Source organism: Opisthocomus hoazin, chromosome 5, assembly GCF_030867145.1.
Source record: "Opisthocomus hoazin isolate bOpiHoa1 chromosome 5, bOpiHoa1.hap1, whole genome shotgun sequence".
NCBI classification, from domain to species: domain Eukaryota; kingdom Metazoa; phylum Chordata; class Aves; order Opisthocomiformes; family Opisthocomidae; genus Opisthocomus; species Opisthocomus hoazin.
The window spans coordinates 3,674,034-3,690,557 of record NC_134418.1 but is presented as its reverse complement, the minus strand read 5'-3'; the positions used below and the strand labels follow the sequence as shown (position 1 = coordinate 3,690,557).

The 16,524-nt window shown below is 56.1% G+C and overlaps 1 protein-coding gene across 4 annotated transcripts in view; it reads left to right on the top strand.

Annotated features, from left to right (window-relative positions):
* The window catches only part of PTPRA (protein tyrosine phosphatase receptor type A), a 150,148-nt gene extending 136,482 nt beyond the window's left edge, over positions 1-13,666 (top strand). For all 4 annotated transcript variants that reach the window (XM_075420274.1, XM_075420272.1, XM_075420273.1 and 1 more), the window contains 12 exons: positions 1,560-1,657; positions 1,803-1,922; positions 3,602-3,768; positions 4,931-5,066; positions 6,089-6,238; positions 6,362-6,455; positions 8,166-8,242; positions 10,347-10,481; positions 11,159-11,284; positions 11,769-11,920; positions 12,241-12,376; positions 13,039-13,666. In XM_075420274.1, coding sequence (XP_075276389.1) covers positions 1,560-1,657; positions 1,803-1,922; positions 3,602-3,768; positions 4,931-5,066; positions 6,089-6,238; positions 6,362-6,455; positions 8,166-8,242; positions 10,347-10,481; positions 11,159-11,284; positions 11,769-11,920; positions 12,241-12,376; positions 13,039-13,113 — 1,466 coding nt within the window. In that variant the 3' untranslated portion in view covers positions 13,114-13,666. The remainder of the gene's footprint in view (positions 1-1,559; positions 1,658-1,802; positions 1,923-3,601; positions 3,769-4,930; positions 5,067-6,088; positions 6,239-6,361; positions 6,456-8,165; positions 8,243-10,346; positions 10,482-11,158; positions 11,285-11,768; positions 11,921-12,240; positions 12,377-13,038) is intronic.
* Positions 13,667-16,524: the final 2,858 nt, after the last annotated feature.

The following is a 16,524-nucleotide window of genomic DNA, read 5'->3' as shown; positions in this document are numbered from 1 at the left end:
AGGCGGGTCTGGAATATCTCCAGAGAAGGAGACTCCACAGCCTCCCTGGGCAGCCTGGGCCAGGGCTCCGTCACCCTCAGAGGGAAGAAGTTCTTCCTCATCTTCAGCTGGAACTTCCTCTGCTTCAGTTTGTGCCCATTGCCCCTTGTCCTTTCTCTGGGCACCACTGGAAAGAGTCTGGCCCTGTCCTCCTGACACCCACCCTGCAGATATTTATAAGCATTTATTAGGTCCCCTCGCAGCCTTCTCCAGGCTGAACAAGCCCAGCTCCCTCAGCCTCTCCTCGTAGGAGAGATGTTCCAGTCCTCTCACCATCCTCGTAGCCCTGCGCTGGACTCTCTGCAGTAGCTCCTCATCTTTCTTGAACTGGGGAGCCCAGAACTGGACACGGGACTCCAGATGGGGCCTCACCAGGGCAGAGCAGAGGGGCAGGAGAACCTCCCTCGACCTGCTGCCCACACTCCTCTTGATGCACCCCAGGATGCCATTGGCCTTCTTGGCAGCCAGGGCACGCTGCTGGCTCAGAGTCAACTTGTCATCCCCCAGCACTCCCAGTCCCTCTCCGCAGAGCTGCTCTCCAGCAGGTCCACCCCAAGCCCGTACTGATGCATGGAATTCCCCAAATCTGGTACTACGGAGCGCCCCACACTGATCTGGTTTCATTTCTGCTGCTTTTTAAACGTCAGCCGACAAGAAAGTGGGCTCGTGCCCTTGGAGAGAAATTTCTCTGTGGTCTTCAGAGGCAAGACAGGACTATCAGCTACTGAGAGCAACAAGCATCGCGAGCCTTCCCCAGCTCAGCTGCCCCCAGCTAGAGCATCACCAGCTTGCATGCGCCATCCGTAGCCCTCCAGCTCTCTTACTTCCCTTGTACTGGTCCAAACACATCCCTAAAAGCAAGATGCCCACTCTCAGGGGGGTTCATGTCAGCAGAAGGGGGTTACTTGCCCATGGGAGGTGGTTTGCATTTCCTCTCATGGCTTGGAAGCGGTTTAGGACCTCACCTGCCAGTTTGCCGGGCTCTTGCTGGAGAAGGAAGGCTGGATCAGGTCCGTCAGTGGTATCAGGCTGGGGTAAAGCTCTGGCTCTGCTATTCTCCAGGCTCGCCCTTAGCCTTGGGCTTGGCAAGGGAGGTCTAGGCTGAGTCAGCTCCTTGTCTGGCAGGCAGCAGGTAACTATTCTTGTGCCACGTTGAAGTGGGATCCCATGGTTAAAGCCTAAGTCCCCAGGGCAGGAGTTCTGCGGACTGAGATGGCCGTGATTTCCCTGGGTGACCTTGGGCAAGTCCTTTCCGTGCTCCGTTTGTCTGATTTCTCCTTCTTGGGCTAAAAATGGAATTCCTGATGATAAAACATATCCAAAAAGCCCAGCTATTGTGTGGTAGGGCTGTTCCTTGTTTTAGACAACGTGCCCAGACACCAGAGCACCTCCTGTGCTGGCATCTATTGGCAAAAATTGTGTTGTGTCATCCACGACGTGTGACTTCATGTGCTCGGTTTCGGTCTAAGAGCTGGAGGGGTTGGTCCCAAAGACCACATTTCTCTTTACCTTCCCCTTAGGACCAAAGGAAGAAACCGTGAACGATTTTTGGAGGATGATTTGGGAGCAAAACACAGCAACAATTGTCATGGTGACCAACCTCAAAGAGAGGAAAGAGGTAGGTGCCAGAAGGCTTCATGGGCTGGTATCCCACCCGACTTGGTCCATATCTGGCCCATCTCATGCCCGTGGGCATGTCTTGGAGCCAGTCCCAGGCTTGCGAGGGACCAGAGCTCACCTGCGCCCATGTTCTCTCCCCGCAGTGTAAGTGTGCTCAGTACTGGCCGGATCAGGGCTGCTGGACATACGGGAACATCCGAGTGTCCGTGGAGGACGTGACCGTCCTGGTGGACTACACCGTGCGGAAGTTCTGCATCCAGCAGGTGCCGGGCCTCGCGTCTCCCATCCCATCCGACCCCATCCCATCCCATCCCATCCCATCCTATCCCATCCCACCCATCCCATCCCCTCCCATCCCATCCCATCCCGTCCCATCCCATCCCATCCCATCCCATCCCATCCCATCCCACCCCACCCCATCCCATCCCATCCTATCCCATCCCACCCGTTCCATCCCATCCCATCCCATCCCATCCCATCCCATCCCATCCCATCCCATCCCACCCATCCCACCCCATCCCATCCCCTCCCATCCCATCCCACCCCTCCCATCTCCACACTGGGCGTCCAGCAGGCACTGGTGTGCTCCTCAACTCTTCCGAGGTGCCATGAGAGCAGAGTTGGGATGCAATGACCCCAGCATCCATTTTTAACCAGAGCTGTTAAGAAATGCCTCACCTTAAACACCTGGGAGCCCGTTCCCAGCGGGTGCCAGCGTGGCTGTTCGGAGAGCAGAGAAGCTGGTGGGTGCCAGGGCTGAAATTCAGGTCACTTGCCATTAGCAGTCTCTGTTCCCACTCTCACCCCCAGATACTTAATGCCTGCAAATAATCATGTTTATCCCACGAGCCGAGACAAAATCCAGCGCCGTATGCGTTGGTTCTGATTGCTTTCCCATCTGTCGCTACGTTTTGTCGTCCGAGGAGGAGACTCTGGATGGTTTAGTCGCTGTTTGTTTTCCTGCCGCTCTTGGAGGCAGGCAAGGAAGAGCTGGTGGTTGAAAACCTGTCTGGACCCTGAGCAGGGTTCTCCTGAGCCTCACTCTTCAATCTCAACAGCCTGGACGTGGGTGGTTTCCTCCCCTGCCTTCAGCACAAGGATGCTGTGGGCAGAGATGTGGGGAAGGATGGAGCGGCGGCTTCTGTTCGAGCCCGCTGGGAATGAAATCCGGCAGCTTCTGCCGGGTCAGAGCCACAGCCGAGGCCGGGCTGGCACCTCTCACCCCTAGGATGCAGGATGTGATGCTGGACAATTAAAATGTCATGCTTTTAGAGACTTGTTTGGGCCCAGAGCCTCTGCCCGTGCCCTTTCGGCTTGTGGATACTAATGCTTCTTACGCCGTCTAGCTCACAGAACCACAGAATGGTCGGGGTTGGAAGGGACCTCTGAGGGTCACCCAGCCCAACCCGCTGCCCAAGCAGGGTCACCCACAGCAGGCTGCACAGCACCGTGTCCAGGCGGGTCTGGAATATCTCCAGAGAAGGAGACTCCACAGGCCCTCTGGGCAGCCTGGGCCAGGGCTCCATCACCCTCAGAGGGAAGAAGTTCTTCCTCATCTTCAGCTGGAGCTTCCTCTGCTTCAGTTTGTGCCCATTGCCCCTTGTCCTGTCGCTGGGCACCACTGGAAAGAGTCTGGCCCCGTCCTCCTGACCCCCACCCTGCAGATATTTAGAGGCATTTCTAAGGTCCCCTCACAGCCTTCTCTTCTCCAGGCTGAACAAGCCCAGCTCCCTCAACCTCTCCTCGTAGCAGAGATGCTCCAGTACCCTCCTCATCCTCGTAGCCCTGCGCTGGACTTTCTCCAGTAGCTCCTCATCTTTCTTGAAGTGGCGAGCCCAGTCTTGGGGCTGTAGCTCCCTCTCTTCCCTCGTTTTTGGGGAGGGGGGGAAAGAAGGGAAATCTGAGCATTTATCATTAACCAGACTGTGCGTTTCCCCTTCAGGTCGGCGACGTCACGAACAAGAAACCTCAGCGCCTGGTGACTCAGTTCCACTTCACCAGCTGGCCCGACTTTGGGGTCCCCTTCACCCCCATCGGGATGCTGAAGTTCCTGAAGAAGGTGAAGACGTGCAATCCCCAGTACGCAGGGGCAATAGTCGTGCACTGCAGGTAAGTCCTGGTCACAGCTGACCTCTGCCTCTCCCGGGTGCCGGGGAGAGTGTCTCGTATTTGATACTAAAAGGATTTTTTTTTCAGTGAGGCCGTTTTTATTATTTTTATTTAACTTTCTCATGTTAAATGGAAACATTTCACATGGGAACATTAAAAAAAAATGCGTGTGAATTGGAGGAACTTCTTGGGATCAGCGATGTGATGGTGTTACAGCTCGTGTTGAGTGGCCTTCGTTTGGGTTAACTGGTTGCCAAATGAGCCAGGCCGAGCACTGCTGCCGGGCATTGGTGGCATCTCCCTTGGCTCTCCACTGCCCTGGGCATGAGAGAGGCAACCTCCCTTGCTGCGAGAAGGCAGCACTCGGCTGGCAGCGTGCCTGGTGGCGGGGACCACGGTGTTTGCCCTCATGTGGAGTGGCTTCAGGCACAGCAGTGAGCCTGGGGGAGCCACGGAGGCTTTCCACCTTTCAGTAAGGGAAAGCCTCACGGTTAAAGGCAGAAATGATCACGTTTGCAACCTGCCAAGTCCATCTCCAGCTTTCTTCTCTGGAGGCAGCTGACAGAAGAGCTCTGTCTATCCATAGAAACATAGAATGCTTTGGGTTGGAAGGGACCTTTAGAGGCCGTCTAGCCCAACTCCCCTGCAGCAAGCAGGGACATCTTCAGCTGGATCAAGTTGCTCAGAGCCCCGTCCAACCTGGCCTGGAATGTTTCCAGGGATGGGACCTCCATTGCCTCTGCGTCTGCACAGCCTCATCTTTCTTATTCTCCTTAATGGTTGAGTTACCAGTGCAGAAGCAAGGCTTCCCGACGGGCTCACCTTCATGTGATGGAGGTGGACTGGAAGGGACAGCGGGCAGCTGGTAGGAGCAGGCAGCCCGTAGGAAGCTGGAAGCAGTAGCTGGCCCAGCTTTTGCTTTGGCTCACCCTGCTCTGTGCCCTCACGCATTCCAGTCACTGCAGTTGCTGGAGATGCTGTGTGCATCTCTGCGCAAAACCCAGGCGACACTGAACACCAGGCTGAGGACCTCTCTCATCTCCAGAACAGATTTTGCTATTTACTCACTGCTGGGAAGCGGCTGGCTCGCTCCCAGCCGCTCTACCAGGGACCCCAACGCCAGCACTGCTGTACTGATGGCTTGTCCCCTCTGCCCTTCCAGCGCCGGGGTAGGACGCACGGGCACTTTCATCGTCATCGATGCCATGCTGGACATGATGCACGCGGAGAGGAAGGTGGACGTTTACGGCTTCGTGAGCCGGATCCGGGCTCAGCGCTGCCAGATGGTACAGACAGATGTAAGTGGGCCGCTGCGGTCTCACAGAATCACAGAATCACAGAATAGTAGGGGTTGGAAGGGACCTCTGTGGGTCACCTAGTCCAACCCTCCTGCTGAAGCAGGGTCACCTACAGCAGGCTGCACAGGACCTTGTCCAGGCGGGTCTTGAATATCTCCAGAGAAGGAGACTCCACAACCTCCCTGGGCAGCCTGGGCCAGGGCTCCGTCACCCTCAGAATGAAGAAGTTCTTCCTCGTGTTCAGACGGAACTTCCTCTGCTTCAGTTTGTGCCCATTGCCCCTTGTCCTGGGCTTTGCTCGCTGGGGTTGGATTTCAGTACCCAGCCTGCAGCGAAGCCTACGCGCAGGTTGGGCGTCGTCCGTTATTTTGGAAGGATGCTGCATCAAGTGAGCCTTTCGCTGGGTCCTGCTGGTTTTAGTCCCCTTCATAGAATCAGAGGTTCGTTTAGGTTAGAAAAGACCAGTAAGATCTTCACATCCAACTGTTAACACTGCCAAGTCCACCACTAAACCTCGTCACTAAGCACCATCTCTACACGTCTTCTACACACCTCCGGGGATGGGGACTCCACCACTTCCCTGGGCAGCCTGGTCCGGTGCTTAATGACCCTTTCGTTGAATAAATTTTTCCTAATATCCAATCTAAACCTCCCCTGGTGCAACTTGAGGCCATTGCCTCTCGTCCTATCACTTGTTACCTGGGAGAAGAGACCAACACCCACCTCACTACAACCTCTCTTCAGGTAGCTGTAGAGAGCGAGAAGGTCTCCCCTCAGCCTCCTCTTCTCCAGACTTGGAGAAAGTTTTGTGTCATGTCAGCTTTGTGTCATGTAGCAAGTAATGTCCCAGTCCCCGTACAGCAGCGGGAAGGTTGTCAGGGGTCTCGCAGCGGTGCCGCGTGCCCAGCGAGCAGGGGTGGGCAGTGGGATGGTGGGTTTGCTGCCAGCGTGTGCGCGGGCACCAGGATGCGCTCCCTGAGCATGGAGCGGAGGCTGATGGCTTCTCCCTGCAACCCTTGCAGATGCAGTATGTGTTTATCTACCAAGCACTTCTGGAGCACTATCTCTATGGTGACACGGAGCTGGAGGTGACCTCGTTAGAGATCCACCTCCAGAAGATCTACAACAAAGTGCCAGGGACCAGCAGCAACGGGCTGGAAGAGGAGTTCAAGGTGAGTGTGGTTCTTGTCCTGGTGGATCCGGTCGGATGGTGGTGGGCTGCAGGGACCACCATGCACTTGCCTCCTGCAGGGTGGCTCTGAAATCTACCTCTGCTTTTGTTCCTTCCCCTGCAGAAGCTCACTTCGATCAAAATTCAGAATGACAAGATGAGAACGGGCAACTTGCCGGCGAACATGAAGAAGAACAGGGTGCTTCAGATAATTCCATGTAAGATTTGTTTGTCTGCCTGGGGAAGGCATGCCCAGTGGGTGAGGGGACCATCTGGGGGGTTGTGGGAATGAGTCAGGTTGGAGAAATGGGCCAACGGGGACCTCATGAAGCTCAACAAGAAGTGCAGAGTCCTGCCCCTGAGGAGGAACAACCCTGGGCACCAGTATCTGCTGGGGCCACCTGGCTGGAAAGCAGCTTGGCAGGAAAGGACCTGGGGGTCCTGGTGGACACCAAGCTGACCATGAGCCAGCAAGGTGCTCTTGTGGCAAATTTGGGCAGCTGGGGGTGTCTTGGGCTAGGTTAGACAAAACATGGCCAGCAGGTCAAGGAGGTGATCCTTCCTCATCTACTCAGCACTGGTGACACCATACCTGGAGTACTGGGTCCAGTGCTGGTCTCCCCAGTACAAGAGAGACATGGACAGACTGGAGAGAGTCCAGCAAAGGGCCACGAAGATGATTCAGGGACTGGAGCACCTCATGTAGGAGGAAAGGCGGAGAGAGCTGGGACTGCTCAGCCTGGAGAAGAGAAGGCTCCGGGGGTCTCACCAATGTCTGTAAATACCTGGAGGGAGGGCGCAAGGAGGACAGAGCCAGGCTCTTTCCAGTGGTGCCCAGTGACAGGACAAGGGGCCATGGGCACAAAGTGAGACACAGGAGGGTCCCTCTGAACATCAGGGAACGCTTTTTGGGTGTGAGGGTGATGCAGCACTGAGATAGGTTGCCCAGGGAGGTTGTGGGGCCTTCATCCTTGCAGATCCTCAAAATCTGTCTGGACATGGTCCTGAGCAATCAGCTCTGGGTAGCCCTGCTTGAGCAGGGGGATTGGATCAGATGCTCTCCAGAGGTCCCTTCCAACCTCAACGACTCTGTGATTCTGCGAGTGCTCTGGAGTTGTGGGGACAGAGGCATTTGCACCTGCAGTAGTGGGCTCACAGACTGGCTAAGTTGGGAAGGGACCTCTGGAGATCATCTGGTCCAACCTTCTGCTGAGTCAGGGACAGCATGAGGGGACGGTGCAGAGACAAGGGAAGGTGGGTTTACATGGCCAAATTTAACACTGCCCCCGAGACTTTCCTGCTTTCTTTCTGCCCTGTCCCTGCCATGACCTTCTTCTCAGCAGGTTTGTGCTGCCAAGGCTTTCTGCCTTGAGGGAGAAGGGAGTCCCTGTGTTGAGCAGGTCAAAGAATCATGGAATCATGGCATGGTTTGGGTCGGAAGGGACCTTTAAAGGCCATCTAGCCCAACCCCCCTGCAGTGAGCAGGGACATCTTCAACTGGATCAGGTTGCTCAGAGCCCCGTCCAACCTGGCCTGGAATGTTCCCAGGGATGGGGCATCGACCACCTCTCTGGGCAACCTGGGCCAGGGCCTCACCACCCTCATCGTAAAAAATTTCTTCCTTATATCCAGTCTGAACCTACCCTCTTTTAGTTTAAAATCATTACCCCTCATCCTATCCCTACAGCCCCTGCAAAAAAGTTCTGCTGCTGGAGTCCTCAGCATCCTCTGCTCCTTCCCCAACCCAGAAGGCAGAACCGAGTCTCCTTGTCCCGGCCGGGTGCTGTAAGCGCAGGGCTCCCCTTGGCACATCTCTGTCCTCTCCCCAAGGGCTTGGTGACTGCCCCGCTGAAGGCCGTGCAGGGTTGTCAAGGAGCGATGCTTTGAAGGCGTTCCCCAAAACTCCCATCATTTCGCTTCTGTTTCAGATGAGTTCAACCGAGTAATCATTCCAGTGAAGAGAGGCGAAGAGAACACCGACTACGTAAACGCTTCCTTCATTGACGTGAGTCTTCTGGAATCTTCTTGCCATTTTCTCCCGGTGGAAACTTCTTTACCTCACGCTGCTTCCTATGGAAAGGGTTTGTCCCACAACACTCCTTCTCTGGGTTTTGTGAGGCTCTTTCCACTGGACTTGGTTTGTGTCACCGGTGGGTGCGAGTTTCTTTCTCCAAGGAACCCCTCTATGCACGGTTTCCTCGTGACCCACGGGTGGTGGGAGAGGGGAGCTGGAGCTGGAGCAGAGCCTCACATCCCGCTCTGCCTTCTGCGGCGCCAGGCTCTGACGATGGCTTTGCAGAAGCGGATGCACGTAGCCGTGGAAGTGATTGCTCTACGGCAACTGTTCGTTGGGTCAGGAAACATCCGCTAGATTCGGTCGCGGAGCAGCACACGGACCCCAGAACCCCCGAGAAAAACCAGGTCAATCCCATTATCCCTGTCTGGGAGACGGGAGGAGGCGAGGCGGGGAGGTTAAGTGCTTTCCTCCCTCCGAGGAGGAGGTCAGTGATTGCACATCCTTTCCTCGTGAGTAATCCTGTTGACTTCTGGAGGAACATCTCGTATGAGTATTTATCTTCGTGCAGTGATGCCAGCGCTGGCCAAGTGACAGAGCCCGGCTCATTGCTCGCCCGATTTCTGCTTTCGTCTCCTAATGGCAGAGGAGTTTCCCCCCCCCCTCAAAGGACGATTACCACCACGGGTTGAACCAGTAAAAACAGCTTATTCCCAGTTACAACATCCCAAATTAATTGCTCCCTGAAACATCCTTTGCTGGGTCCCCGCGGGTTGCTGTGCCTGCGTGAGCATCCGACGGCACGCAGCCGGCAGCAGCCGCCTTGTTCCGCGTCGGGATCAGAAAGCTGAAATGTCACGGAAGCCATTTTTGCTGAGGATTCGATTTCCTGCCTCTGCTGAACTTTGCTTAAGCGACAAGCTCCAAGTGACGAAGCGTCTTTAGTCACAGTCTGCAGCGAGGGCGCAGGGCACCGTCGGAGGGGTTTCGGAAACAGAAGCCCTTGGTGGTTGTGGAAGAGCCAGAGCCAACCGGATTTACTGCTGGTTTTCATAGATCATCGAATGGTTTGGGTTGGAGGGGACCTTAAAGAGCATCTCGTTCCAACTAGTTTTACTCGCTGCTTCCAAAAATCCCCAGTAAAAATCATACCTGAAGTGCTTGGAGCTTAGGCAAGGCTCTGCTACAGCACTTGGACTTTACAGAATCACACAGAATTACAGAATGTTTGGGGATGGAAGGGACCTCTGTGGGTCACCCAGCCCAACCCCCTGCCCAAGCAGGGTCACCCAGAGCAGGCTGCACAGCACCGTGTCCAGGCGGGTCTGGAATATCTCCAGAGAAGGAGACTCCACAACCTCCCTGGGCAGCCTGTTCCAGGGCTCCGTCACCCTCAGAGGGAAGAAGTTCTTCCTCATCTTCAGCTGGAGCTTCCTCTGCTTCAGTTTGTGCCCATTGCCCCTTGTCCTGTCGCTGGGCACCACTGGAAAGAGTCTGGCCCCGTCCTCCTGACACCCACCCTGCAGATATTTAGAGGCATTTCGAAGGTCCCCTCTCAGCCTTCTCTTCTCCAGGCTGAACAAGCCCAGCTCCCTCAGCCTCTCCTCATAGGAGAGATGCTCCAGTCCCCTCCTCATCCTTGTAGCCCTCCACTGGACTCCCTCCAGTAGCTCCTCATCTTTCTTGAAGTGGGGAGCCCAGAACTGGACAAGGACTCCAGATGGGACCTCACTATGGCTTAGGAGTGCCAGAAACCCAAATCTTTCTTCGCCAAACGGGTGAGGCCGTGCGTGCGCAGGGGATGTGATCCTCCTCCGGCTGCGCTTCTTTAAAAACAAAGGTCTGGCTGCGGTAAAGCGGTGGCTGATGGCACCTCAGCTGCCGAGCAGCGGTGTGGTGACACCCGTGCGCGGGGACGTGGCTCACCCTGAGAGCAGGTTTCTCTGCCCAGGCCGTGGTCGTTCACACGGACAGTCGTGATGCTCCCCAAAATTCGCTGAGCTTGGTAGCCCGGCTGCGTCCAGGAGTGTTCCTCCCGCTGCTCCCGGCCCCCAGGCGCTGCCGGGTCACCGCCCACCCTGTCTTCACATTGCAGGGTTATCGCCAGAAGGACTCCTACATCGCCAGCCAAGGACCGCTGCAGCACACGATAGAGGACTTCTGGAGGATGATCTGGGAGTGGAAATCCTGCTCCATAGTGATGCTCACGGAGCTGGAGGAGAGAGGCCAGGTAAGCGCCCGGGGTAGCTGCACTGGGGCACCGGCACAACAGGTCAGTGTGACCCCCTAAAACCTCCCGATGGCCACGGCACTGCCAGCGCCGCGCGTTGGGAGCGCTTTCACCCTTCCTCGAGCAAAGCCATGCGGGAGACGTAGTTCAACCTCTACTTCTACTGCAAAGAATCCAGGTGTTGGTGGACCCAGGGTGGGGAAATGTTCCATAAACCAACTCTGGACCCTCGGTTCTCAAAGCGCCTCTGGGTGTAGTGGGCATCTCGTCTCCAGAGTGAGGCCGTGAGACAGTGATGGGACGAGGGGTAACAGTTTTAAGCTGAAAGAGAGGAGATTTAGATTAGGTGTTAGGAAGAAATTCTTCTCCCTGAGGGTGGTGAGGCCCTGGCCCAGGCTGCCCAGAGAAGCTGTGGCTGCCCCCTCCCTGGCAGGGTTCAAGGCCAGGTTGGACGGGGCTGGGAGCAACCTGGGCTGGTGGAAGATGTCCCTGCTCATGGCAGGAGGGTTGGAACAAGATGATCTATAAGATCCCTTCCAACACAAACCATTCTGTTCTTCTGTGAGATCTCACGTGGCTTTGGGCAGCTGCCAGCCCCAGGAGGAGACTCCTTCCATTGAAGCCCATGGGATAAGTACGAGGTCTTCACCCTGTCTCCTCCTGTAATGCTTTCTCAGGAGAAGTGTGCCCAGTACTGGCCGTCTGACGGCTCGGTGTCCTATGGAGACATCACTGTGGAGCTGAAAAAAGAGGAGGAGTGCGAGAGCTATACGGTGCGGGACCTGCTGGTAACGAACACCAGGGTAAGAGTCTGGCCTTCTCCCTGTGGGGAGCTCCAGGTGCTCTTGGGTTTGGGCGTCCTTAACCCCTGCTGATGTTCGTGGCGCTTTGCAGTTCCTCTTCCAAGTGCTGGACCTTCCTCTGGCATCATCAGCTCCGTCATCTCCTCATCATCCCGAAGTACTGTCCATCCCCTGCAATCCCACCTTCTTCCCTACGCTTACCTCCCACCCCAGGGGTTCCTGTCCTGCTGATTGCTTCTCATCCTGCCCTGCTGCCACCAAGCAGCCCTCGTCCTCCTTCTGTCTCGTCCCTGTGCCCACCACCCAGCCTCCCTATTCCTCCCTGTTCCCCACGTCCTGCCCTGCTCCATCCCACGGGAATGCCTCCCCTCCACAAGCAGGCAGCTCCCCTAACCGGATGGCTTTCCCAAAGCCCTGAGCTGGTGGGTTTCTCGGGACGGGTCTCCCGTCGGCTTCCTGACCTCGAGCTGTGCTCTTCCGCCAGGAAAACAAGAGCCGACAGATTCGGCAGTTTCATTTCCACGGCTGGCCAGAAGTTGGGATCCCCGGGGATGGGAAGGGAATGATCAACATCATCGCGGCCGTGCAGAAGCAGCAGCAGCAGTCTGGCAACCACCCCATCACTGTGCACTGCAGGTAAAGCCCGGGTGGAGGAGGGGTTGGCCACCGCTCCAAGGGGACCTGCTCTGTGAGAACCTTTGGAGGTGAGCAAAGGTCCCTCAGAAGACTTGGGCTGAGCAGGAGCAGCCCGGGCAGACGTGGTACGGGGTTTTCCTGCTCGCTTAAGCAAAAGAGGCTTCAGTCTTGTAGAGCAGGTCCTAGCTAAGCTGGGAGAAGCTGGGCAGGACCATCAGCTCCTCCAGTTCTCCGGTGGTTCCCCTACGGATTGTCCCCGGAGCAAAGCCAACACGGTCAGGACGGGCGGTTTCCTTTACCTTCTGGTTTCTCTTTGGCAGTGCCGGAGCAGGAAGAACAGGCACCTTCTGTGCGCTGAGCACTGTCCTGGAGAGGGTGAAGGCAGAAGGGATTCTCGACGTCTTTCAGACAGTGAAGAGTTTAAGACTACAGAGGCCACATATGGTGCAGACACTGGTAAGCTCAGCTGAGCGCGCTCCTCCTGCCGCCCCAGACCTCAGCGGGAATGGGCTGGGGACTCAGCGCGGAGCAAAAACCTCCTTGGCTGAAGGTCTGCTCTCTCCATGACTACTCCAGGAGTAAGGGATGGAGGTGGTTCCTCCTGTTAGGATGTCTGGAAGCGTGGAGCTTGGCTGGCTGAAGGCATCAGGCCCCTCTTGAGCACTGACACGAGCTGTAGGAGCCTCCTTGGAGATGTCCTCAGCCACAGCCCACGCATTTGTGGGCTCCAGGAGCCTGGAAACCTGTCCTGCAGCGGCCACGGCACTCAGCAGCGTGGCGGGGAGCGGAGGAGCAGGCAGGCCCAGCTGACGTCTTCCAAGAGGGGCTTGCAAAGATGCTCAGGGATCCAGAAGAAAGTCTTTTGGGGGGGAAAATAGGACCTCAGAGAGGAAGAGGAAGGCAGAGTTTCTATTGCTGGCGGCACCCCAGCGAGGAGGGTGGGCATCCCGCTTTTGGGGGCTGGAAGGAGGTGGGACGCGCTCACGGGTGGGAATCAGCCCGGGCTGAGGACACGTGGCCGTGCTTGGTCCCAGCTCGCTGCAGACCACGAAGCACCAACTCGTGTCTCGGGTGGGAATTTCCTCGGTCTAACACCGTGCTCTCCCCGCATCCCGCAGGAACAGTACGAATTCTGCTACAAGGTGGTGCAGGAATATATCGACGCCTTCTCAGACTACGCCAACTTCAAGTGAAGAAAAAAATTCCACGCCCCGAAACAGATGACAGAAGAGTTGCCTTCTTTAATATTTTGTAATATTCTGTTTGTTAATATACCCCCTCCCCCCCAAAAAAAATATGTGTATATATCTTAACTGTTTTAGAGGTTGGTACCATAAGCTTCATATTAGCTGGAGATTTTATATGTAGCAAAGTGTTAGTGCAGATACTGTTGGCTCCTTTTTTTCCAATGTTTTATTGGGGAATTAAATAGCGTGATGTTTGGATTAATATTGTCACACCACCTCTCTTCTGGAGAGTTGCTACAGGCTGTTATTTTGGGTTTGTAAATCTTTTTTTCTTTTTTTTTTTTTTTTCTTGAGGGAGTAAAGCCTTTTTAAAAAAAAAAAAAAGAAAAGAAAAAAGATATCCTGGATCTCATCTGGAAAAAAAAAAACAAACAAAACAACCCAACCCACAACCCCGCAAGCGTTTCCGAACCTGCAGGGAAATGGTTTCACATTTTTCTGTGGGTCTGCTCTATAAAAAGAAAAGGAGAATCAAAAAAAAATATTTGCTTATTCTGTGTGTGTGTATATATATATAAAAATATCCTAATTTTTATATAAAAAGCAAAAAAGTTTCCTCCTTCAGGGTCAGGCCACCACGCGCTGCTGTGCTGGAAACTGTCGTGACCGCAGCAGCGACCGCTGGGATTTCAACCCTTCCCAACAGAAAAACCAAAAAAACCCCCAAACCGACAGAAAAACAAAAAGGGTTTTTGCTCCCTGAAGGAAACGCCCACGTGCTCGGTGCCGGCGTCCAGACCTGCGGCCGGGGTGATGGTGGTGGCCCTGCCCAGAGGGCTCCCGGCTGCCGCGTGGGGCCGGGGGGCTCCGGCCGGAGGGGAGAGCGGCCCCATGCCGTCCGAGCTGGGTGCGCCCACCCGCCGTGTCTCTGCCCGAGAGCCCCCCGCACCCTGCCCTCTCCTTGGGCTGTGACGGCGGCGGAGGAGAAATTTTGGAGCCATCTCCAATTGGCGACGTGCTGGAGGGTTTTGTCTCCATCCTGGGGGACCTCCATCCCTAGGTGCTGGGGGAGAGCTCAGGTGACTTCTCCCAGCACCTCAAGAGATCACAGAGTCACACAGTGGTTTGGGTGGGAAGGGACCTTAAAGACCATCTCGTTCCACCCCCATCATGGCCGCGTCCGGACATCCCTTGCACACCCTCACGCGACCAAAGGGTTAATTAACCGCCAGCCCTCGGCCCCTGCTAACGAGGGTCCTCCTTGCATCCCAGCCTGGGTAAAGAGAACAAAAATATCCCTGGCGTTATCTGACCGACGAGATCCAGCATCCAGCGTTCCGCTGCGCGAGACGACAGCCCCTGCCCAGCGACACGGCAGACGCTGCTCAGCCACCAGCGCCCGTCAGACACCATCGAACCCATCACCGACCTCTCCATGGCACCCAGCCCGGGCTCACCGCGTTTGGGGAGCATCCAGCTTAGCCCCAGCCTCAGCAGGGCCAGGGAGGGGGTTCTGCCCCTCTGAGACCCCCCGGGAGTCCTGCGTCCAGCTCTGGAGCCCTCGGCACAGGACAGAGCTGGAGCTGTGGGAGCGGGGCCAGAGGAGGCCCCAGCAATGATGCGAGGGCTGGAACCCCTCTGCTGGGAGGAAAGGCTGGGAGAGCTGGGGCTGCTCAGCCTGGGGAGGAGAAGGACAAGGGGAGACCTTGGAGCAGCTGCCAGTGCCTGGAGGGGCTGCGAGAGAGCTGGAGAGGGGCTGGGACAAGGGCAGGGAGTGATGGGACAAGGGGGGGTGGCTTTAGACTGAAAGAGGGGAGATTTAGGTTAGATCTAAGGAAGAAATTCTTTACTGTGAGGGTGGTGAGGCACTGGCCCAGGCTGCCCAGGGAGGCTGTGGAGTCTCCTTCTCTGGAGATATTCCAGACCCGCCTGGACGCGGTGCTGTGCAGCCTGCTGTGGGTGACCCTGCTTGGGCAGGGGGTTGGGCTGGGTGACCCACAGAGGTCCCTTCCAACCCCGACCATTCTGTGATTCTGTGATTCTGTGGTTGATGTCCCATCCCTGGGAACATTCAAGGCCGGGTTGGATGGGGCTGGGAACAACCTGATCCAGTTGAAGATCACAGAATCACAGTACTGGGCACACTTCTGAGAAAGCATTAGAGCAGGAGAAAGGGTGAAGACCCCGTGCTTTTGCCATGGGCTTCAATGGAAGGAGTCTCCTTCTGGAGCTGGCAGCTGCCCAAAGCCACATGAGATCTCACAGAATCACAGCATGTTTGGGGTTGGCAGGGACCTCTGAGGATCACCCAGCCCAACCCCCTGCCCAAGCAGGGTCACCCACAGCAGGCTGCACAGCACCGCGGCCAGGCGGGTCTGGAATATCTCCAGAGAAGGAGACTCCACAGCCTCCCTGGGCAGCCTGGGCCAGGGCTCCGTCACCCTCAGAGGGAAGAAGTTCTTCCTCCTCTTCAGCTGGAACTTCCTCTGCTTCAGTTTGTGCCCGTTGCCCCTTGTCCTGTTGCTGGGCACCACTGGAAAGAGTCTGGCCCCGTCCTCCTGACCCCCACCCTGCAGATATTTAGAGGCATTTTGAAGGTCCCCTCTCAGCCTTCTCTTCTCCAGGCTGAACAAGCCCAGCTCCCTCAGCCTCTCCTCGTAGGAGAGATGCTCCAGTCCCCTCCTCATCCTCGTAGCCCTCCGCTGGACTCTCTCCAGTAGCTCCTCATCTTTCTTGAACTGCGGAGCCCAGAACTGGACCCAGTACTCCAGATGGTGCCTCACCAGGGCATCTCATTCCACCCCCCCTGCCACGGGCAGGGACCCCTTCCACCAGCCCAGGCTGCTCCCAGCCCCGTCCAACCTGGCCTTGAACCCTGCCAGGGAGGGGGCAGCCACAGCTTCTCTGGGCAGCCTGGGCCGGGGCCTCACCACCCTCAGGGGGAAGAATTTCTTCCTGCTGTCCAGTCCCAACCCAGCTTCTTGCAGTTTAAAACCTCAGGAAGGTCTCCACACGGTCACTGCTGCAGCACTGGTGGGGTTTTAAAGCTGAAGGAGACCTTTCTCCAGCCTGGGCGATGGCTCTTGCTGCCCTCCAGCCAGGTTTAGGGGTTTTTCCTCTTCTGGTGTTTTTTTTTTCCCCGATGGATTCTCCGTCACGGCGATGGGTTTGGGTTATCAGAGCAGGAGGCAAAAAATACTTGCTGATTTTTATCATCCCCGGAGAAGAAAAAATATGAGGAAGCCCCAACGCTGGTGATGGGCCAGGGCACAAGAAGAGCCCTAAGGGTCAAGAAAAGTCCTGAGGACCCGGGGGTGCAGCACTTCGATATTACAAAAAAATAGATGAATATGGTCGATTTTCATAGGTTTTTTTATAGTGTCTGATGGAACATCCTCCTCGTTCCTCCTGCGGTCG